General features: G+C 39.0%; 4 protein-coding genes and 1 long non-coding RNA gene across 5 annotated transcripts in view; 3 read left to right on the top strand and 2 right to left on the bottom strand.

Annotated features, from left to right (window-relative positions):
- sat2a.1 (spermidine/spermine N1-acetyltransferase family member 2a, tandem duplicate 1) overlaps positions 1-18130 on the top strand; it is a 90380-nt gene extending 72250 nt beyond the window's left edge. The window contains exon 7 of the transcript XR_011928495.1: positions 18119-18130. The gene's annotated coding sequence lies outside the window, so the exon portion shown is untranslated. The remainder of the gene's footprint in view (positions 1-18118) is intronic.
- fis1 (fission, mitochondrial 1) lies at positions 5923-7810 on the bottom strand. Its single transcript, XM_072459028.1, has 5 exons — positions 7713-7810; positions 7295-7427; positions 6870-6946; positions 6614-6719; positions 5923-6518 (listed from the first exon to the last, which is right to left on the bottom strand). Exons 1-5 carry the CDS (start codon positions 7755-7757, stop codon positions 6415-6417), a joined length of 465 nt encoding a protein of 154 aa, XP_072315129.1. The 5' UTR covers positions 7758-7810; the 3' UTR covers positions 5923-6414.
- LOC140371885 (cytidine deaminase) lies at positions 8162-9186 on the bottom strand. Its single transcript, XM_072459111.1, has 4 exons — positions 8980-9186; positions 8631-8742; positions 8490-8547; positions 8162-8400 (listed from the first exon to the last, which is right to left on the bottom strand). Exons 1-4 carry the CDS (start codon positions 9167-9169, stop codon positions 8287-8289), a joined length of 474 nt encoding a protein of 157 aa, XP_072315212.1. The 5' UTR covers positions 9170-9186; the 3' UTR covers positions 8162-8286.
- On the top strand, positions 10549-15138 carry tm4sf5 (transmembrane 4 L six family member 5). The gene is made up of 5 exons (XM_072459110.1): positions 10549-10890; positions 11713-11793; positions 12091-12233; positions 13443-13635; positions 14581-15138. Exons 1-5 carry the CDS (start codon positions 10717-10719, stop codon positions 14596-14598), a joined length of 609 nt encoding a protein of 202 aa, XP_072315211.1. The 5' UTR covers positions 10549-10716; the 3' UTR covers positions 14599-15138.
- A 1311-nt stretch (positions 18131-19441) lies between the features above and the next one.
- LOC140371387 (uncharacterized) lies at positions 19442-22981 on the top strand. The gene is made up of 3 exons (XR_011928462.1): positions 19442-19640; positions 22572-22670; positions 22802-22981. It is a non-coding gene; the product is annotated as an uncharacterized lncRNA (long non-coding RNA).
- The last annotated feature ends 411 nt before the right edge of the window (positions 22982-23392 follow it).

The raw sequence follows: 23392 nt of genomic DNA, 5'->3' as shown, positions 1-23392 counted from the left end.
CCATTTCGTTACCATCCACCCCCACATGCGCAGGGACCCAAATGAAGGAAACCCTCACATCCTTCCTGGACAGGGAGAGCATCAGACAGAAGATGCCATTCAACACATCCTGTCTGCAATCCGATTTCCCAGATTTAATGCTTTGCAATGCAGAAAGGCTGTCAGAGGCCACCACAATGCCGCAACACTGCAAAGCAGATTCCGCCCATTCCAATGCCAACCGTATCGCTATGAGTTCCGACGTGAAAACAGAAAGGCGATCTGTCAACCTCTTCTTGACCGCCAGCCCCAGGTCAGGCACAAAATAAGCGGCGCCAGTACGCCCACTCTCAGGATCCCTAGACCCGTCGGTATAAATAAACACATCACCTGAGTGCTTATCGATGAGCGCTTGAACGGCAAACTGCGGTGCCCTCCCAGCGACTCCTCTAAGCTTGCCATGCAAGCTAACATCAACAGGAGCCGGGACAAACTTCCACGGAGCTATAGCAGACAAAGCCACCGACGGGCTCACACGCAGATCACCAACCCCCGCAAGCCGCGCCTTTGCATTTCCTACCTGGCTAAAAACCATACCGCCAGCCTCACTCTGCCCCCCATCAACCCTGAGAAAGTCCCTCACCGGGTGAGAGCTCGTATGACCTTGTACATTCACCCAGTAAGCCAACAGAAGTTCTAGCCTCCGGAGCCGTAACGGCGATTCCCCCAACTCAACCTGCAGCGCCGAGACAGGGGAGGTCCTAAAAGCCCTACAGCAGATGCGCAAGGCCTGGGCTTGCTCCACATCAAGCTTCTTTAAGTTAGTCTCAGCCGCAGACATGTAGGCTATACAGCCATAATCAATAGCCGCCCTCATGACGGCCCGATAAATACCCAGGAGCGACCTTCTGCTGGCCCCCCAGTCCTGGCCGGATAGACAACGAAGCAAGTTATTCACCCTTTTGCATTTACCACTGACCTCATCAATGTGCTGACGCCAACTAAGCCTCTCGTCAAAGGTGACCCCCAAGAACCTCACCTCCCTGACCTGTTCGAGCACCTGCCCATGCAGTCGAAGGGAGACGTCCCTATGCCCATTGAAGAAACAGATCACTTGAGACTTCCGTACGGACAGTTTAAACCCCCACTTCAGGGTCCACTGCTCCACCTGCTGTATTGCCCTTTGCAGTTTCGCCTCGTAAAACCGGAGATTCCTCCCTCTCACCCATAGAGCGCCATCGTCAGCATAAAGGCTCCTCCCAACAGACCCATCCACGTCGTCAAAGATGTCCTTAATCATAACATTGAACAAGATAGGGCTACACACACTCCCCTGCGGGATCCCATTCTCCACCCCATAGACCCCAGAGTAAGCAGCGCCCACTCTGGTTTGGATACGCCGGCCAGACAGAAAGCTCCGGACCCAGTTAAACAGTTTACCCTTCACACCACACTTCCGCAGCTTAATGAGGAGCCCATCCTTCCAAACCATATCGTACGCCTTCTCCACATCGAAGAGCACCGCAATAACCTTTTCTTTCTGAGCCCTGGCCAGCTGGATATCAGATTCCAAACACAACACGGAATCCATGGTGTTCCTGCCCCTACGGAAACCACTCTGGTGCGCGGGAAGCAAACCCTGACTCTCCAAGAAGTAATCCAACCGCTCGGTAACCATGCGCTCCATCGTTTTCCCGAGCTGCGACGTCAAGGCAATCGGCCTATAACTTGAAGGGTCAGACGCTGGCCTACCCGGCTTCAGAACCGGCACCACCGTAGACTGTTTCCACGCAGATGGAACACAACCTGAATCCCAAACACGGTTGAAAAGACCCAGGACTAGCCCAAGCGTGTCATCAGTCAAATGAGAGAGCATGTCATAGCACACCTCATCCTTACCCGGGGCTGTCTGTTTCGCCTTAGAAAGTGCTCTCCTTAGCTCAAACAAACTAAACGGAAGGTCAAGGTCATCTTGAGTCGAAGGCTGGTGCCCAATCAGCTCAGAATTCTGGGCCAGAGTACTCTCCCTGTAGTGCCTTTCCGCAGGTGAGAGATTGTCAGAGCTGTGCACCGACACAAAGGTGCTGGCCAACAGTTCAGCTTTGTCAACGTCGCTGACTGCTTCAACACCATTCAGTATTAGGACCGGGGTCCCATGACGGCGCTCAACCCCATGCATCCGCTTAATCATCCCCCAAACATCGCCGAGACGCGTTTCTCTCCCAATTTTGGAACAATACCGCCTCCAATAGGCACTCTTGGCCGTTCTCACAGTTTTCCGCACAACAGCGCGGGCCCTCTTGTAGTCAATGAGGGCACCCTCAGTGTGGGTAACCCTTAGCCGGCGAAACGCCGCATTTCTCGCCCTAACAGCTTGACCACATGCTTCATTCCACCACGGCACCCGCTTCCTATGTCCACTACCACCACTCTTAGGAATCGTGCCTACCGCTGACTGCGTGATGAGCGAGACAATTGCACTATTGAGATCATCCACCTGAGTCAATCCTCCTTCCTGCAGAACCCTAGAACCATCATCAGCTTTCCTCAGGAAAGCCCCCCAGTTCGCCCTTGCCAACTGCCACCTCTGGATCCTCGTCCCCCTGACCACACAGCTCCCAAAGCCAATCTCGGTGCGGACTAGATAGTGATCGCTACCAAAAGAAAGATTACCAAGAACCTCCCAACTACAAACACCAGCTAACTCCTTGGACACAAGCGTAAGATCTATTGCACTTTCCTTACCGGTCCCCATATCATAGCGGGTCCCACTCCCATCATTCAGACAAACCAACTCCCTTTGATTGATAAAACCCTCTACCACCTGCCCATACCTATCGGTACCACTACCGCCATACGGAATAGACCTTTTATACTGCTATGTCATCAGAATGTTCAAAATTCTAGGAATTGAGGCAACTGGAAGCCAAGTGAACCAGATCATAACAGTTTTAAGATTAACAATCATAAAATCTAAATGTTAATGATTGTAAGCATTTATAACAAAAAATACTAAGAAGAAATGTCAGTAAATTTGTTTGTCTTTGAAAAGCTTGAACAAAATACTGTTTTCTAGCCTCAAAATTGTATTTGATCTTCCCAAAAAGTAAACTCTCTGGTACAAGTATGTAATATATATCTGTAGATTAAAAAAAAAGGTTTGTGGGGTCAACATTTTTGTATTCTTATTTATCCAATAAAACTGAATTTTGCCTTCATCAAAAAAGCGCAGCGTCAATAATAATACCCAATTTAATAAATAATGTAAAATACAACGGTAAATGTCTTGTGGGCTCTGATATGTCCGTCTGTATTATTTTTGTGCATATTTTGACTGGTTAATGCATTTGTTTTTTTACTTTGCCTGTTTTTGTTGTTCGTTTTGTTATAAATAATAATCTGTATATACATATATTTCTTTCTACAATAGTGTAAATTTACTAGCCCCATGAAAATCTTCTTTATGGCCTCACTGTTTGTTTGAAGAGTTATTTTTACAGCTCATCTGTCCGTTCTGTGTTTGTCATGTTTGATGAGGCCGATTCACTTAAGAAAACAAATCTTATAAATCGTATTATTCTAATGCTTGTAAAAAGTAATACCCAGAACAAAGTAAATCTTTTTAAGTTCTTTCCAAGAAAACTGCGTTGTGGACACAGCGGGAAGGAAACGTGACGTTGAGGGACACATTTTTGTGCACAGGTGTGTTGACTACAATCTGGTCTCACACTATTCTCTTTGAAGCTGTAATGGATTTGCATGTACAATTATTACACACATTTGGTAACATATGACAAGTACAGAGTGCATACAATTGACTGAGATAACAGAAATTGACAGTGTCATTAAATCTCATCTAGTCTAATCTTATCTGATCATATGTCTGATTTCATATACTCGGCTCAAACCCACAAGTGTAACATAGGAAAATCATAAATACATGTGTTAAATAGAAAGAAACACCAAAGTGTTTGTCCCTGGCTGCAATAACTCTGGATTATAGTTCAACTTCAAATTGCCCTTATGGGCTATTATTTAACCAATATTGCTCTTCCACACATTTCTCAGAAGTGCTTACAGATATTGTCCCTGTCATGACAGCGCCTTGTGCACATTGGCCTTTGTAACCCACTCAAGCACATCCAAATTACACAGATTTTGATAAATCATTCAGTCAACACAGTGCGGTCATGATGATTTAAGTTAATCTTTGTTGCAATTTTGTTTTTAGTGTTTTTTGTGGATGTCACTTTAGTCCACAGATTCACCCGTACTCAAACCAAAGGACTTTTCCCCCCGTCATCCATCCTGGACCAGTTTCGGTGCTGTCAAATGGGTTAATATGTAACACTGATAAAGCCGCCTGTGATAGCCTCCTTAAGCCTTCCTATTGTAAAACACAGCACTCGATTCACTGCTGGTGTCAAAACTAGAACATCCTCAATCTCAAGAGCCGTTAAAATAGGCCAAACACATTTTTATATAAGTAGGCAAAATAAACTTCATTAATGATTAAAAAAAAATCTGTGACTGAATATGGTATGGTATGTTTATTGAAAAACAATCTTACAGCGAGAAGGGTTGCCATGGATCTGACCTGTAGCTTGGCGTGGCTTATTGTGGAACATTCTAGCAAAGCATGTTCATGGAGACAAGCAAGTGGCAAAGCTTCCATCAGAAATGCATGTTAAAAATATTTGGCTCCTGGAAATGGTCTGTGCTGAATCTTAAATCAAGCTTTTCGATTGACGTTCTTAAAAGTCAACAACCTTAAGATCAAAAGCTCCTTACGTCTTCCTAATCTGTCATTAACCATCAACACAATAATGGACCAGTCATTAATATCCAAATCAAAGTGCCATAAACGTGTATCCATAAATAGGCCACAAATTGATAAGGCCTAGTGTATTTCCATTGAGTAACACATAAAAACATCATGTACATCGGCACTGAAACATCACACCATAATTATATTTATTTAAGCTAACTCAATACTATGTACCAAAGACATCATAATTTAAAATGGCATGTCATGGATGCAAAATTAAAAAGCTTCACTTGTGGCAGGGGTCCCGCTCAAGGCACAATCTTGACTTGCTTAAATCTGTTGTTATCTGTCATCAATTGAATGCTGGACTTTCAAATGTAAACTCCTGACCCTCAAGTCCCCATATTTATCGCCCGTACCAGACCCAAACCTCCTTTCTACCTTCTCCACAACATCCGCAATGTTATAGCACCCGGAGATTTAAACATAGATGTTGACTAGACTTCCTTTTAGATCGCTGCTGGGTTTTACAGCTTTTGGATTGCTTTGCCGTTAAACAAATAGTTGATGTTCCTCAACACAATAGAGAACAAGCGTAGGACTTGGTCATTGCTGGCACAGATTCCATAAACAAGCCAGATGTTTTTATGTACAGCCACAATGTAATCTCTAGGAATCTGCCACTATTGTCTTTTGAGTGCCAAGGCAAAATATGTCATGGGAATTTCAAAGCCTTTTCAAATAAGGAGGAACAGTTTTCCTGCTCAAATGTAAAGTGACTTTGAGTCATATGAAATGTATTATTATATAAAAGTGGCACTTCTTTTTGTTTGACTTATTTTGTCTCCAACATCAAACTCAAAAGACACCTTGCATCTTCCTAATTTTGCATTAACAGTCAACACAAACCTCTTCACTTCCCTTCTTTCCATCTGTTCAGCATAAAACATTGCATGCAATTCCATTTCTGAACCGACAACACACAACTGGAAATAAATTGATATAACTTGAATGTGGGTGTATTAGACAGGGTGGAAACAAAGGCCTTGATTCAACAAAACCCTCCTTGTTCGAGCCCGACAAAAGCGCTAGTGTTGTTTTATAGTTTTACCTAAACATGTTTCGTTATCATTTCCAAATGTCCAATAATGTGCAAATAAAAAGTACACAGGTAGTTATAATCTTAACTTATGGCACAGCAGATTTATTAGTTTTCTGTAAATAAACATTAACTAAATTAGATGGGGCAGATAACAATGTTAATTTAAGTACATTTCAGAAAATTAAACGACACATTCAAGATTATGCAATATTTATACTCTCCATTGCACTTACTATGACTCTGCAAACATCACATTCTACAACCACCTTGTTTTCTACACAGGTTATCAAACTAAATGTTAACGATGCATGCAAATCATCATTAAATAAAGCAGGCTGTACCACTCCTTTTGTACGTAAATGTAACATGTGCAAAATGATTAACGTAACTTGTAATATATGTTGATTATAGACACTCCTGGCCCCACAATACGATGTTTATCATTAGGGTGCAGTAGTAGTAAACCACATCAAACTTTCTCTTCAGGTTATTTTATACGTAGCAGGAAGGAGTCAATCAGTGTGTCAGTCCAGCAAAAATGAGACACTCCAACCCAAGCTCCATGTTACGATTTGGCCGCTCCTTTTGACACCGCCAGCCCAATGAGGCCTGCCAAACCAGCCACGCCCAGTCCGATCCCACCGACAATTGCCATTCCCACCAGTCCATCTGAAGAAGGGCAGTAAAATAAATAGTACCCCATTATAGTCAAAATTATTTCATAAAAAGTTAAGTGAATTTAACTTCCACTGCTTCAACTATACCTTTCTTTAAAGCTTTTTCAATGAGCTTTTCCAGATCAAGAGCCTGCTTATTTCCAGGCTCATTCTTCAGAAGGGTCCGGATGTATTTCAGCGCACGCTCATATTCCTAGGAGAGGAAGAAAGACAAATGGATGCAATCAATGAAAGGAAATGTTACCTAACAAGGATAACAGCTTTACTATTAATTAGGGTGAATCTAATAATTAAACCCATCTGTTTCAAGTCACGTAGACAATGGCGCAAATGTGGGACTTACTTTGAGTCTGTAGAAGGCCACTGCCAGGTAAAACAGGAAGTCCCTGGAGTCATCCTTGGATGATTTCTGAACAAGTTCTAAGCAGAAAAACAAAGAGTTGTTAGGGTTAGAACAAAGGCACTGCTCTCATAAACAAAATAAAAACACTTTTTTTTTTATATTACTTACAATATGAAAAAAACAAAACGCTTGAGTTTGAAGTGTCACATCTCAGAGAATCTAGCCTAGATTCACTGTTACCATGGTGACACTAGTAGCAAACACTGCCTGATAAGGTTTTAATTTAAAGTGTAAATAGCCTGGTTATTTTTGTCGGACTTTTGACCACGTATTTATCAGAAAAAAGTATATTGCAAAATAAAATGTGATCAAATGGCCAAAAAGAAATGTGGTTTTCCTATATCAAATAATTGTCATGAACTCACCCTCCAAGAGCACAGTTCCCTTTCTGATGTCATCCGTGTATTTGCTCCTAATCAAGCACCACGCGTACTCAAATTTGGTCTCTTTGGACACTGCTCCTTTCAGCAGCTCATTGTTGTACTTCTTCTCAAATTTCTGGCAAAAACAAAGGTCAATCGTGTAAGACGAAGGCACCACAAAACCTAACCATAAAACTAACAATCACAATACAATCAATCTGATTTCAACCATGAGACAACACAGCAAAATCAAAGACGTAGTTGAAAGCAACAACTAGCATGAGCTAGCTTTAATCTGTACAAGGAAATTGATAGTCCAGGTTACACAATATTTCTTAAACTACAGATCACACAATTATATATACGTTGATAAAAGTATGTGATATTGACTATATTAAACGTATTACAAGAAAATACTTACGAGAAGATCCTCGGGGGCGACAACATCGCTCACCACAGCCTCCATGTTTCCGGAAATACAGCCCAGACACGCCCACTTTAGGGCACGTGACTATTTGCGCCTTCTTACGCGAATATTCTGTTTCACTATTCTTTCACTCTAACACTTAAAATAAAGACTAAAGAATAAAGTCTAAACTCAATAATAAAGTCTAAACTCAACATAAAGGCGTAGAACTATAGTGGATGGTGGTAACACTTTGATACCAACTGCCATAAAACAACAAAGAAGAAGAAGACAAATTTACATGATACACCTTAACTTTGTTTATGAAGTAAAATGCAACGAATTGTTATTGTGGAATCAAATCATATAAATGTATTGATTAATTGATTAATTCGTTAATTCATTAATTCATTAATGAACATTAAAAAAGCTTACAAGCAACTTTTATCTGGTCTCACTTTTATTACATGATATCAAGCATACTATATGTAAGTAGTCTAGTTTAGAACTATCAATTAAGCATAAGTAAATAGTGGCATTGAAAGTTACATTTACAAAACATGCATATCAAGACACATTTATGAGTGCATTATTTCTTTCCAAGGTGAGCAGGAGAAAATGCATAAGGCAGAAGCTCATTGAGGGTAGTTTCTTTGTATGAGCCATCTGGTTTGGTCAGATACACAGCCCATTCTGATCCAAACTGAGAATAAAAATGTGAATGAAAAAACAAATTAGGCTTTCTGAGTGAAAACAACATTGACTATAATTTAAGAATGATCTCTTGATTACCTCCATGAGAACCTGGCGACATGCTCCACAGGGCCCAACAAAGCTGTCCTTGATATCACTGAATACAAGATGGTAAAAACATTGTGCCCAGTGCCCATTCTGTGATGATTGTCAATGTATTGCTACTATTAACATCCTCACCATGTCACAGCTATTGCTGTGAACTGTCTGTGTCCTTCTGCCACTGCTCTCTGGATGGCTGTCCGCTCTGCACACACTGTTAAGCCGAAAGAGGCGTTCTCCACATTACAACCTAAAACACATTCAATTTAGTAAAAACAAATAATTACGCATATGCACATCGTGTTCTATAGCCATTTATTAACCCTAAAATACAGACTCATTTTGTGTCTTTTCATGGTGGTCCTAAGCAGTAATATGTGAAAGAAAAGAAAATATCTTAAGGCAGGCTATATTTGATTAGCTGGGGGAAAAAATAAATAAATCCTGAAATATAGACACACACAGACGTGGCTATAATGATCTATACCTGTGATTATAGCGCCATCTGCTGTTAATAACGCAGCACCGACAGGGAACTTGCTGTATGGGCAGTATGCCATACTTCTTGCCTCTTGGCACTTCAGAACGAGCTCTTTTATTTGATCTGCAATAAACTCAGAACACATAATTAGGTACAGCGATAAGTACAATGCCGATGCTACTTTGACGACCATCATAGCTAATGTATCGTTCATATTCTCAAACTGAAAGCGGGTTCATATGAATTACGGGACTCGCCTGTCATGCTGGGCTCTCACGCGTGGACCGGACCAAGTTTGACTTTCCGAGGTTTGAAGTAGAGACCTCCAGTCCAAGCAAGCTGACCACGAGCAGCGTGCTGACCGCAGCGAGCCACTTTTGTTTACCTTCACGTTATTGGCTGGTTGACCTTTAGCGTCACCAACCTTTGTGAGCCGCCTGTCGAGACCAGCTGGGTGACTTACATGGATGTGCGCTATTATTAAAACTTTTGCAAAGACTGTTTACAATTTATGTCACTTCACATTGATTCCAACTTTAGATTAAAATGTTTTAACATATTATTTTTGGTTTTCATGACACAAATGTAGACTATAATACGAAAATGGCAATTAATTTAATTCTTATATTTTGCAATGGCTATATTCATAAAAGTACATTGTCATCATCAGTATCCTTTCCCCCCAGTTCTTCTTAAACAAATTGAAACACACAAATCCAAAAGCTGAAATCAAAAGGCCACACTCACTTATGAAAGTTATTGGTCTCTTAAATATTTTTGGTATGTGAAATGTGAATGTTTAAGTTTAGGAGTGTTTAAGCTTAAGTAGAAAATTGCCAGAAATTAAGACATAAGACATAAGATAATCCTTTATTGTCCACACATGGGGAAATTTCATTGTTGCAACGCAGGTAGATACAGAGGAAAATAACAGATAACAATAGAAGAACTCTTATAAACAAAAACTCCTATAGACAAAACCTCCCATTTCCCAACAAGGGAATAGTGATAACGATCTGAGCTTAATACCTTATTATCATTTTCTTTTTTTTAATCTTACATATCACTTTCCAAGATGCTCAAAGATGATTTACAGTTTGTTCCACTGTCCCTTCATCCTTCACCAGTGCTTGGTGGTGGTGGTGGTGGTTGGTAGATAGGGAAAAGTATAACCTTGGAGCTGGGATCGGACTGCAGACCTTTCGATTATTTGTGTGGCCAAATGAGATTTTCTTCACACTGTACATCTGTTCACACCCGCTGGTAATCGCTGTAATACACCACAACAAAACCGTTCCCCATACATGAGTCAGTTTTTGTGTAAATAAGGTCCAAATCCTTTCTTGTATCATGTTTGCTGATGTTTGAGATAAAGGCAGCTGTCATTATTATCAGCAAGAATCAAAGGGCATTTACCTCTGTGACAAAGACCTTCACTGGCCAGATGAACATGGATATTTTGTACTTTAGTGTGCTTGGGACGTAACGTATTTTTTGTCTCGCCATCTAACAAAGGTGATTTATTGAAGTCATAAAATACTAATAATGGTGACGTCCTTCTTCCCGATAGCCACATCGTCGCTTGGCCTTTGTTCATACAGTCCTTCCTGAAAGAAGCTTAGTTTCCGGGCGTTTACAGCAGGACTTAAAGCTGAACCACTGCACTATCTGCACCACTCCTCACTGATTCCCATACCTGTCAACTAAAGGATTTAGTTTGGAGTTTGAGGAGAACAAACCACCATGTGTTGTACAGGGAAGTGTGCGCGTCTAATTGGACTGATCCTTCTACCTTCAGCCTTCATTTGTATCATCTCCAATGTGCTGCTGTTCTTCCCCAATGGAGAGCAGCTCGACACCGACCAGGTCTCACTGCAAGTCTGGCTCATGGGGGGTCTGCTCGGGGGTGGACTTTTTGTGAGTATACCATCACCATTTGAAATAATACTATGAAATAATAATTGGAGGAGTTTTCAGATATTATCAGTTTATATTTTATAAAAACCCTGAAATATATGTTTTTTCAAATATCAACATTTACTTAATGTGCTCAGTTTTATTTGATGCGTGTAACATCACAGAACAAAAGTAGAACATATTTAGTCTTTCAAAATATGTCACATAATAAGACATGCAATGTATATATTTGATTAGATGTATATATGATTCATTGATTATTATGAATCACTATTGTTACTGTGTTTAAACTCTTCCTTAGTAACATGGCAACTGATAAGTTGCCAACTACTGAAAAGCTTCTATTGTCTATAAATATATGGCTATACTCTGCAGTCATGAGTTGGCAGTTGGAAAATATACTATTATTAAATATTTAATCTTGTTTGTGCGTGACACGGACATGATAAGAGTCCAGAAGTCTTATCATTTCATTATTTATTATTTTATTACTCTTCAGACCTAGAATTCACAAATATTTGAAAAAGAGATAAGGAAGACGAGGCCTAACCGGAATTCAACATGGACTTTAAAAACTAAAACTGGCTATTTGTGTTAATAATAAGAAACATAAATACTTATAATGTTGTTTGTGTCTGGATGTAGTAGAACGCTTCCCCCTCCCTCCATGTGTGTGTGTGTGTGTGTGTGTGTGTGTGTGTGTTGTGTTTGTGTTTGTTTATTGTATGTTTGTTTTGTGTTTCAAAAAATAGAAAAAGTAAAAAAGAAAAAGTTATTTTTAACCCACGCACTATGTTTGAGTGTTTGCTTTTCATTATCCAGATGCTGTGCCCTAGCTGTTCCGCAATCCGAGCCGGGGGCAAGGGTTGCTGCGGATATGGTTGCTGCGGGAACCGTTGCCGTGTGAGTAAATTGAAATTACTGGACAACTGATGTTAAGTGACAGGTGGACAGTCAAGATAGTTGAGGCTGAGTTGTGAATCTGAACATTTGAGTTCAATGATGTTGTTGATCAGCTGCTGTGAATATCATAAATACACAATGCTCAATTATTCTAATCATTATTTTGAATGACATGGGAAAAATACACCAAAATGTTTTATAAAAGGAATTGAAGCTCACTTTATCCAAACAACAAAGAGCAAAATATGTCTACTCCAATAAAACACCAATCTCCTGTGTTTATTCTTCTTCCACCAGATGCTCAACTCTGTGTTCTGCTCGGCTTTTGGCCTGCTGGGATCTATCTACTGCCTAAGTGTGGCCTCAGCAGCCATGGTTATTGGGCCAAAGTGTCAACTGGCTTCTGGGAAGTGGGATTATCCCTTTGAAAACACTGGAGAGTGAGTAATATAAACCCACTGCTTCTGGTCTTATCAAGGATGATAAACTGTGTACAACAGGATGCAGTACACACAATAACTCACCAGAGGGGAGTATAGACCAAGAGCTAAAGCTAAATGTAGTTCTAAATGTAGTACCACCTGTCCCTCTTCTGGTTGTCTTGCACATCCATGTAGGCCCCTGTCCCTCTTATGCCACTTTTTCACTGGTGTCACATGAATTTAATTTATGGTAAAATGTTGAATTGCTATTCCATTCTCTCTCTCTCTGTGTTACGATTGATAAAAACGGAAAATCTTATGATGTTATAACAGTTATTAACTATAAAATAACATTTCCTGGGTGCGAGCCTCCAATTTCTATCCCTTCCTTTCTATACATGTGTTGTGTTCACCCTAAGTCATACATGCAGAGTTCAAATTCAAAAACATATATCTGTTTCAAGAAGTATTTTTATTATCGTTTCCATCTTCTATAGATATTATCGATGGAAATGATGTCGAGTAGAATTTATCAAGGATATGTTGATTGCAGTAAAATACATTTGGCTTACATTACTAGACAAAGAGTAAAATTCAAGCTTCCGAAGACTTTTTTAAATGGCACTTTATCGTTTTTTGCGGGTTATTTTTTATATATATAACACCAAGTTATATACATTGTGATGCTTTAAAAACAATTTAGGCTTTGTTGGCGTGAAATCCTCCAATATGTTGTTCATTACCATATAAACATGTATTTAACAATGTTACAATGGTACATGTAAATCTTGGGAAGTGATCAAAGACAATTTTAATTGATTTGCTTATTACACATGGTGTTTTTGTAAAGTAAAGTATTGAGTTTTCTTCCTCTTGACAGCTTATATTTCCCCTTTTGATTGCACAATGTTGTTCTGCTTTGGCATATGCATTTCTCTCACTGGGTAAAGTCAACACAATTGGGACCAAAAGCTGTGGCTCAGTGGTTAGAGGTGCATTCCACACACACCCACATGTTAAATCCCAGCTCAGACAAGTGCAAGTGTTTTGTATCCTTAGGCAAGACATTTCTCCAGCTTGCTTATGTTGTTTCATTTGGTGTGTGAGTGGATCATTATGACTGAGGTCCTGATATATATTCACCCAGCATTTACTATGTTGCTTTATATCTGTCTGTAACAAAAGTGTGCTTATATGACCTTATGTCATACATTTTGACCTTCACAGGGGAAATGGCAGCTACCTTGTGAACCAGGAGATGTGGAGTGAATGTGCACACCCTAAAAACATAGTGATGTGGCACGTGGTCCTCTTCTCCATCATGCTCGCCATGGGATTTGTGCAACTGGTGCTCTGTGGCATCCAGACCGTAAACGGCTGCATAGGCTGCATCTGCGGGGACTGCAGAGACCGAAAGGAGGTTAGTGACTAAATCTTTCCATACACATATTACCAGAGATGGAAAGTAACAAAACAAAATGTAGGTATTTGTACTTTACTTAAGTACATTTTACAGAGAATACCTTTTTATTACATTTGAGAGCAGGAATCAGGAAGCAGGAAGTACTTTCTACTCTAGAGTTTATGGTGACATCCAGCAAAAAGGTTTTGAGTTCTAGTCTTGGATTTGTGCAAACAAAATATACATATAATAAAAAGTCTAGAAGCATTGAGAAATAGTTTGACAAAAAATCAGGACCATTCTTTATCGAGATCAACACAATTCACTCTATAATAGTTATCATAGATCTGCACAAAACATTTAAACTTTTTACTATAAAAGTACAATTCTAAACATGCCCTTCAATATTTTACTTAAGTAGATTTTGATGTATGTTTACTTCAATCATACAAGACCAGTAAAGGGACAAACGTAGTGGCCAACAGTATATGGTCTTTGTAGGGAGTATTTCTGTGAAAGAAAGAAAAAACTTGTTTTTACTGTGATTTGAGTGTATTTATTGTTCTTACAAAACAGGAAAAGGGAAAACACTTTGATCTTATGTTGATATTGTAAATGCAAGGAAGTGGGCAGATTTGTTATTATAGGATTGATAAGAGCGCTGCACCAAATGGCTGCGCTCGCTACAGTGAGTGAACCCATTCAGTCACTGCGTAATGTCAGGCACAATGGAGCAACCGGTAGAACAATAAGCGACAGCGTTACATAAGAACCAAATCAGGCCTAAAAACACTTTGCTGAGGTTGTCGATTGAAAGACCACTTTTGACATAAGGTGAATGTTTAATAGTGATGAGCTGGCCTTGAGCCTTTAACAGAATGCTGATCCATTAACAGCGTTGTAAGCTATTGACTATATACTCTGTTTAAACATACAATAACATGTGACTTTGTTCCATTGCAGGATGAAAGTGGACTGTGAAGAAATCTGACTCAAGATAACGTGATTCATCATCATTATCAAATCTAAAATCCCATATTCCATTTACCTTTTGACAGTGAAGGTATAATTGATTTAGTCAACCATATTATTGGGATTTCAAATGAGAAAAAACTGTGAAACTACAGCTACTAATCTGTCATTTTTGTATCTTTTGTTATGTTCAATGTATGTTATACCAGCAGCGGCAATACATTTGAATGTAAACATGTTTAGATGTATACATTCAAATAATAAGTCATAATCATATTGCATTCAGTCCACAATCATTATGAACTTTTTTTGCTGCTCAATATATTAATTTTCTTGAGAATATTGCTGTGGGTGAGACTGAGTGAACCAAATATTGAATGTGAGAATGGATTCTATGAGGGATTTGTAGAAAACAACAAGAAAATTAGACATAAATACTATACTGCCTGCAAAGCCTCTTTGTTTTATCTTGGCTCATTTCAAAATGTAACTGTACTTAATTGCCGCAGTAAAACTACTGATATTAAAAGACATTGTTCCTTCTTTGTACACTTTGTGTTATTTGACACAGACAGGCACCAGAACAAAATGACTTCCCCTCTGTGGTGTCATTCACTAACCCTGATTATCCTTTATGGGACAGTGAGTAACGCTGTCAATCACTGACCTCAGGCTGTACCTGGAGCCAGACAGCCAGGTCTAACAGGATTGTAGTACGCTAATAGATCCATGGCTGAGACAAGCCTTAAAGTTCTGTACGCCCCCTGTGGACGATGTGTACTCACTACAGCTGCTCACACAGTAAACAGTTCAAACTGGTCCATGTTAACATAGGGTTCAAGTTAAGCCCATAATCTTTTGTTGCCAGGGAGCGCATTCGTGGTAATTGTTACCTAACTTTCCAATTAGAGGACAACTCCTGGCTGCCATAAGTTAAATATAGACAAGATAAGATGTTTAACAAGGGGGCACGGTAAAAATGCTTGAAATCAATCATTACGATAATTTATTTATAATAATCTAATAAGATTTGGGGGGAAAATTAGTTTGTCATTTTCAGAAGAAAAAAAAAAGAAAAAATTTGAACATACAGTATATGCAAGATCCTAATTTATTTGAAACATTTTACACTTGAAGGATTGACTTATTTAATGTTTTCCAGGGCCTCGATTACTACATTATCTGAATTAATTGAATTCAACCCAGTGTTGGAGCATTTTGTGTTGGAGTGGCACAGCATAGGGGCTTTTCTCATGCAAACTGCAGCAGCAGAGAAAGAATCCAGAAGTAACTATTAAGCTTTTGTGGCAAAACAAAGAGTTGTAACACTTTTGAAGTTAGAACCTCTCAGGATCGGTTAATTTAAGACAGTAGAGACCATTTTGGACCGTACCAATCCAATCCAGAGCGAACCAGGGGAAACCAGCTTTATTGCTCTTTCCTAAAATATACCCCCTCTAATTGGCCCTCTTTTTAGGCTCGACTGAACATGAAGAAAGCAGATGGAGAGACACTGACCAGTATGAACTGGAGCAGTGTAAACTGAATGGACAAAGTTCTACACACTCAAAATCAGCATTTCTCTTACTTGGTTACTAAAACAACTAGGCAAATGAATAATACAATCATACAATCATACTAATGATTTATCACTACCATAAAACAGTTTTTTCTCGTCCTGATGCAGCCTTTTCCATTCCGCCAGGCTCTGGACTGATAAAACTATTATACTGTATCCCAGTGACTAGTGTGATATCAAAGTCATAAAACGAAGTGTAATCTAAGTAAATCTATGGAATGCTATGTATATATTATACTGATATATATATACATATTGAAATAAATGTACTTTTCAACATTGTGTATTATAGGACTGTAGTTTATGAACAAATGCAGTGTCATGCAAAAATCCCTCTTGCAGCCTGCAAATAAACAGACATTTTACCTCAGCCAGACCAAAGTGATAAGTCAGCTGTGTGCAAGTCCACCGCCGTGTAATTATACCAACCACACTATGACAGGATTAAGCCAAACTCACACACACAAACGCTTAGTCACACTGCAGAGAGAGCGGTCAAAATATGACATTTTACATTCAAATGTTCAACCATACTGATACAGAACATTTGGGTTTATGTCTAGAGTCCAGTCTATCCTGGATTAAGACTATTTGTCTTTTATATACCTGGTTTTATTCTTCTTTTAAATATGGATTATAGCCCACACTTCCTTTATTTACTAACTACTACTACTAAAATTTATAGTTTTTCTCTCAATGTTGGTTCAGCTTTTGTTTGGTCCTGATGTCTTGGTTTAGTTTGTTGGAATTTTTTTTTATTCTTTATCAATAGTGTAGTTATAGGACCTCACTATGAACATTAGGACATTTTAAAACTACAATATTACAGTCTATCTCGTTGCTTTTCTCAGAAGGAGTCTTCTCAATATTTGCCCTGTTTCCTATTTCCTATAATGTAGTTTCCCATGAGCACAGAGGAATGCTTTTCTATGTAGCATACAGATAGCTTCAAGGAAAAAAGAGCCTTAAGTGTCGTTAGGCAGTTCAGTGCTGTCCCCCTCAAAGTGAGACGTGAGCCAATGTCAACAAAAACATCAACAATGCCTGCTGGGGGACATTTGGTGCTCTGATGAGGGGGAGGGGCCGAAGGAGACGAGAGTAGCTCAGACTGGCTGGATCCTGCAATAACTTGTTTTGGGATTTGATTGGCGAATTGTATTGGCAAGTATAAAATGTACCGTAATGTAAGTGACAGTGAAAGTAGAGTATGTTCTGCGAAAGATGACCTGCTGATGGACAAGATGTGCACATGCTCCATGTCCAGTGACTACCATATTACAATATTATCTGTTGAGCAATGACTAAATCTAACTAGCACAAATGTGGCAGCACATAACTACTGAAAACATGGAACTAAAACCACTGAACTGACACCAACCATTTTTATAGCAGTATCAATCAAGTGTCTTTTATAAAAGTTATTAGTATTAAATTGTCATTATTGCAAATACAATAATGACGTAATAAACACTACATCTTCTTCCTTAAGTATCTTCTATTTGTCTAGTTTATTTCACAGCAGGAGAATGTCATTTGAATATAATGTATACAAATGTGTACTTTGGGAATACACCCCCTGCCACACGTGTGACACTTTTCCATTTATATCTTGGTTATTCCTGTCTCTGGGCCAGTGGAGCAGTGGCACTTTGGGATTGAATTACCACACTGCATCGAAATGCACAATGCACCTGACCAGTGCTTCTGTCAGGCAGAGACAGAGATGTGTGATTTTACATATTGTATACACAGTGAGTTCTTTCTGCATTGCATCTGCAGGCCAGGCTGTCACCTTACAAGGAGAGGAAAGAGCGCCAGAGTTGACAACAGGAAGGGTCCACTTGACTGTGTGAAGGCAGAAGTACTTTAAGCCGTGTTGTACTCAGGATTACACAAATCATTTTCGAGGCACTTTCTTTGTCAAATGAGGCTATAACAATTCAAAAGAAGACAATGTCTAAAATAGACATCAAAATCTATATCACAGCATTCTCAGATTATTTTCTGCAGCAACCTTGAAAGGGAAAAGCCACAAGCAAGTTGAAATCTATAACGTTAAATTAAGCAGGATTAAAATCCATTCATAACATTTTTGTGAGACTTAAGGAAATATGTTAACATAGGAATGTGAGCTAACATTCTTCAATAGAGTATAGACACAATTCATCATCATTTACTGAATTAAAAAGCAACACACATCTAAATAATTAATACCCTTATTGTTACTCAGTTACAGGTCATTTTTAAATGAATTTACGAAACACAATTTTATGATTCGTGATTTTTAGGATCAGTGATATACATGCTCCTCCAGTGTCACCAAAATGACCCTGTCCATTTCATTAAATCTATTTTTTAAGTGCTTCAGATTATGTAAACCAAAAAAACACTTTCATTTATCAAATGCAAATGATAATGTCGCAAGTCCCAACCGCAGTTCCTAAGAGATTTGGAAACAACGTGTCGCTTGACACACAGCGTTTCCTGGGTGATCGCTTACCAGCCAAGTCACTCTAACCCTGGGTAAATTTCCACCACAACAATAAACCAGTGCAATAAACCACTTTCATAAAATGTGGAGCTCCTAATGACAAGACAGCGAGTGGGGAAACAAAAAATAAAGATGTGACCTTGAATATTTAGTCTACAATGGTCAACTGAGTGATTGTCTGTTTGTAGATCCTTCTTGGTAGGTTTGATCCACTGAACACTGTAAAAAGGCAAAAGGTCTAAACTCTATTATAAGTTGCAGTGACTTCTCTTAAAAAACACCCCATTAATATACAATTCTGTTTAAATATATAATAATGACAGCATGTGGTCTTATTACTTGTCTTAGTGATATGACAAAATGTAGGTGTTATGTTTTCTGGTTTGTTTGTGTTTCACTTTTACTTAAAATGGGAAGTAATGACATTGTTTACATACATGTCCAGTTTGGCTGCAAGATCGTGCATTGTTCCTTTACCCAAAAGCTTTGTAAGTTCTAGTTTAAATACAATTGACAGCATTGTCCATGTCTTAATACTACAAAGGAGATAAGGAATAATTCCGGGAGTGCATGACATTTATCTTTCTAGTTGTGACTTCAAGGAAAACCTGAATATTTATAGCACTATTTCATGTTGTGACTTTACACAAACGTATCTGTGATGGAGGCAAAACAGAGTACTAGGGAGAAGTCATCCTTTAAGTGCATGAGGGAGGGAGGTAGGGAGGCAGGGAGAGGAGGCGTGTTCACTCACTATACTCCGAGGATTAGCTATTTAAAGTTCACTCACTCCGCGCCACACACAAAACCTTTCCATTTGACCGTTGCCAATAAGGACAGACTCACTGGCAAGGGGAGCTGATATTAGCAGTGCACAAATCCTACATCTGGAAGAAGGAAATCATTTTGCATAGCCACCTGGGACATTGACGACGACAAATCTGATACTGGTGTTTGGAAGTCTACAGTTACATAGTACAGGTATGTGATGTATCTGACTGAAAAAGAAAATGAAATCAAGCAAGACAGATACAGAATTGGACTGGTTTTAAGTTTTGTAACTGGGATTTGTAACTGGGGGTGTGTCACAGTAGGAGGTGCATTGTCTTGTATGCTGCTGAGACAATAGCACTACTGGAAACGTCCTGTCAAACTTTATCTTCAACACCTCAGTGGCTTAAGACTGGGTATCATTTACTAAAAGGGTAGTCATTCATTGAAGTACTGTATATACAAAATTATTTTTATTTTGCTGACTGTTTATTCCTGTTGATGGGGAGATAAGAGATTGGCGAGGCTCTGAATGAAATGCTCAGATTAACCGGTTGGCCAAAGCTTTCCATGGAAGCTTAATTAACTTTACCACAAATAATTCTCTTTTGTCACATTATTAGAATGCTTAGAGCATACTGTAGATGTATGTTATTGTTTTGAAAAGATTGAAGATTGGTAGCTTGAATTGAAAAATAAATGATCAACTACTTTTGACTTGATATTGTTGATGATATCATCATAAAGGTAATAATACTATTTGGAATTATCGTCAGTCAAAATGTTTATGTTTAAATGCAGTGATTTCAAGTGATTTAAGCATTAAAGAAGCAAAAGGAAAAACTTTCAAGTAATGCCTGGTAAAACAAACAATAACCAAATATTGTTCCAGTACTATAAATCAAGACATTATGAATTACAGTATGTAGAGTTGAGAATGTGAACGGAAAAGACTGCAAATATGACCTCACATGTGGCAAACTGCTCTCTGGCTCTCAGTAAGCTGAAAGTGTGTGCGTCATCCGGGCTGGCAGGCTTGTTTGGGGCTTTGTGTGGAGGGCAGGGACCCATTCAGCGCTTGTTGCATGAAGCCCACCTTTGGGAGACCGGGAAAAAAAAAAGTAGGACGTTCAAACTGCGGGCAATCTGCTGCCCTGTGACACTGTTTGCATAGCTGATAAGCCTCAAGCTCTGCAAAGGGTTTAAAAGGCAAAATGTATATCATGGCCTAAACAATATGGGCTCACTTGCTGGATCTGTCAGTTCAAATAACAAATGCAAAAGCAAGGTTCATTAAATAGGATATTATCTTTTAAATTGTTAATGGCAATGACAACATTCTAATTTCTCATCATTCTGAAACCCATGAATATGCCACAGTCCTAAGGATCAATTGTCGAATATTGTTACATTTGGTACTGTGATTTGAAATGCAAATGCTATTTGGTTGCATTTGTTTTCTGATAGGAATCATCAAAAAAAGAAATCATATTATGTAATTACATACCAAACACAAATCTAAACCAGGTTGGGCTCAATACAACAAGTTGCACAGCATTAATTAAAGCTACATAAAACACGGGGAACAGCTAATTTTTCCCTGAGGCCAAGGCACAAGTTCAAACTAGAAATCATTTCTTTTTCTATGCATAAATTACCACATAAAACACATCTAATATTGTATTTTCTTAAACTTTTGTGGTAAGTTTGGACTACTATCCCCACATGCTTTTGGCTTACGTGCGCTCCAGCCTGCCCACGTGGGATTGTTTTCCCCCTGCTCTAAGACCCCCAGAGCCAAACATCACCAGAGCCTGAAATTCCTCTCCACTGACCAGGCCTGTTTTTATGTACCAGCAGACTGTATTATGAAAACCTTATTAGTACATAGTTATCATTCCTCTTCTAAGTTCTTCTATCCATATTTGTCAATTAGCCCTGATTCACTTTACATCAATGACTCAGAATCAGACAGCGTTTTTGGAGTGGTGTTGATTTGACAAGCATTTTTCATCTGCAACGTGATCTACTCTGGCTTGTCTCTGTGTGTGTTAACTGTCACGTCCTCATGAAACAGCCAAACAGACTGGAGGCACACAGAAGGGGGACACAGGGGGGGACACAGGGGGGAGGACGAGAGGGGGGCCAACGCACAGCTCTTATGCGAGACCTAAGTCCTGTTCCTCTTGAGATTAATGAACAATGGGGTTTAGAGGATTAGCACTTTTTATTTTTAGAGTAAACTATATTTTGTGATGCAGATTTGAGTGAGCTCTCCACTGCTCCAAATCACTTTAAAGTATCCAACCCACTTTGTCACACTAGTGATTCAACTCCACTCCAAATTAAGTAAAAGGACCATTTGAAATTTTGTAACGCATGTTGTACAAGCTTGATTGCACATTGATGATTAATTTCTTTGCATAACCTTACATAAACAGCTACTAATGTACAATGTGCAATGCAGGTCCCTGTCCTAATTCTACCACACCCATGTTTAACCTGGTTTGACTGAATTAATTCTGTTTTCACCAAATCTGAATACAGTTTCACACTAGTTGGCTTATTCCAATGGAAAAGTTGAACAGCGCCCACAAATATGCAATATGAATGTTGTCATACAGTATCTGGATTTCTATGGTATTCGGTTGTATGTTTTTTGCAAAGAGTAGCCACAAGGGGCAGTAACCTGACGTTTCAAACCTGGAAAACATGGCATTAAGTGCCAGTGTAAAATGAGAGCAAAGCCATAAATTAAATGAATTATTATTAATCATTACTATTATTAAATTGTTAGGGGTGGTCACACTACTTCTCATTTGATTTGACAAAATGGCCTGAAATTTGTGATTTAGACCTCTGTGTGGTCCCTTTCAGTCCACTTGCAGTTCATCATGTCAGTGGGATAAATTACAGTAATCCGTTTGGTGTGTACCTCCTTCTATTGACGTCCTCTCCTGAGATTAGACGAGTGCAAGGTGATGATGGCTCTGTTGATGCTGACTGGGTCACTGCTGCATATTATCAGCTTACATAGGCCTACCTGCTTACGATCATAATTCACTTGTAACCCTGAGAAAAAAAACGCATGTAAAATGATAAAATATGTGTTATTTACTGAGGTTTGTCTTCTCTTTACAGACTTTCCTGCTGGCATGGGAGTGAAAATGTTGCAGTGCTTTCCCTTCTACAGGCGATGCAAAGAGCGGTGCAAAAGTAGACAGTGCCCCCCAGCGGCAGGTACAAGAACGACAACATTATTTAGACAATAGAAAAGGCTTATTAACAATGTGAATGTATGAATAATTAAATAAAGAAATAAACTAAATATAAAGAAATATCGTCAAATAATCAATGTATTTCTTCAACAGTTCCCATAGAGGAGATGACGCCACGCCTGTCCTCCACAACGTCCTGGGGCAGTGACTGTGATGGAAGTCTGACAAGAGGGTCCCAAATATATTTCTCCACCAAGGCCCGGCTGTCCTTTAGGCACCAGCTGGACAGCAACATCAATGCTGTGGATGCCACCTACTGAACTATAAATGGACTGCAAGAATAATTATGTATGAATGATAAATGTGAGTCGATACTAGTTTCAGTTTTGTAACAATGTATGGGGTGAGTGATGAGTGGCTTCACTTCTCAAATGGACAAAGGAGAGGTTGAAAATATCGTGTTTACAGTGTTCAAAACCATAAAGTGCTTTTTTTGTATTTTTAAATATGGAATACTAATTTTGAAAATGTCACAAAAGCTAAAGAATTTTACATTTTCCAATGCACTCTTGCTATAATATGTCATAACAAATTAAGTCAGGATGCTTTCTTCTTTATTTTTTTAGATATTAGTGCTTCAAGGCACATTTCTTTGTACAGATTATTAACTCATTTATTAAATGTTTCTAACTTAATTGAATGCTAAATATTTTATGGGCTTAGTAAATTAAAACGGATAAAATT

Source organism: Eucyclogobius newberryi, unplaced genomic scaffold (assembly GCF_026437365.1).
Source record: "Eucyclogobius newberryi isolate DKJ021-1_F unplaced genomic scaffold, fEucNew1.0.hap1 SCAF_22, whole genome shotgun sequence".
NCBI lineage: Eukaryota > Metazoa > Chordata > Actinopteri > Gobiiformes > Gobiidae > Eucyclogobius > Eucyclogobius newberryi.
This window is presented reverse-complemented; position numbering and strand designations above follow the sequence as displayed.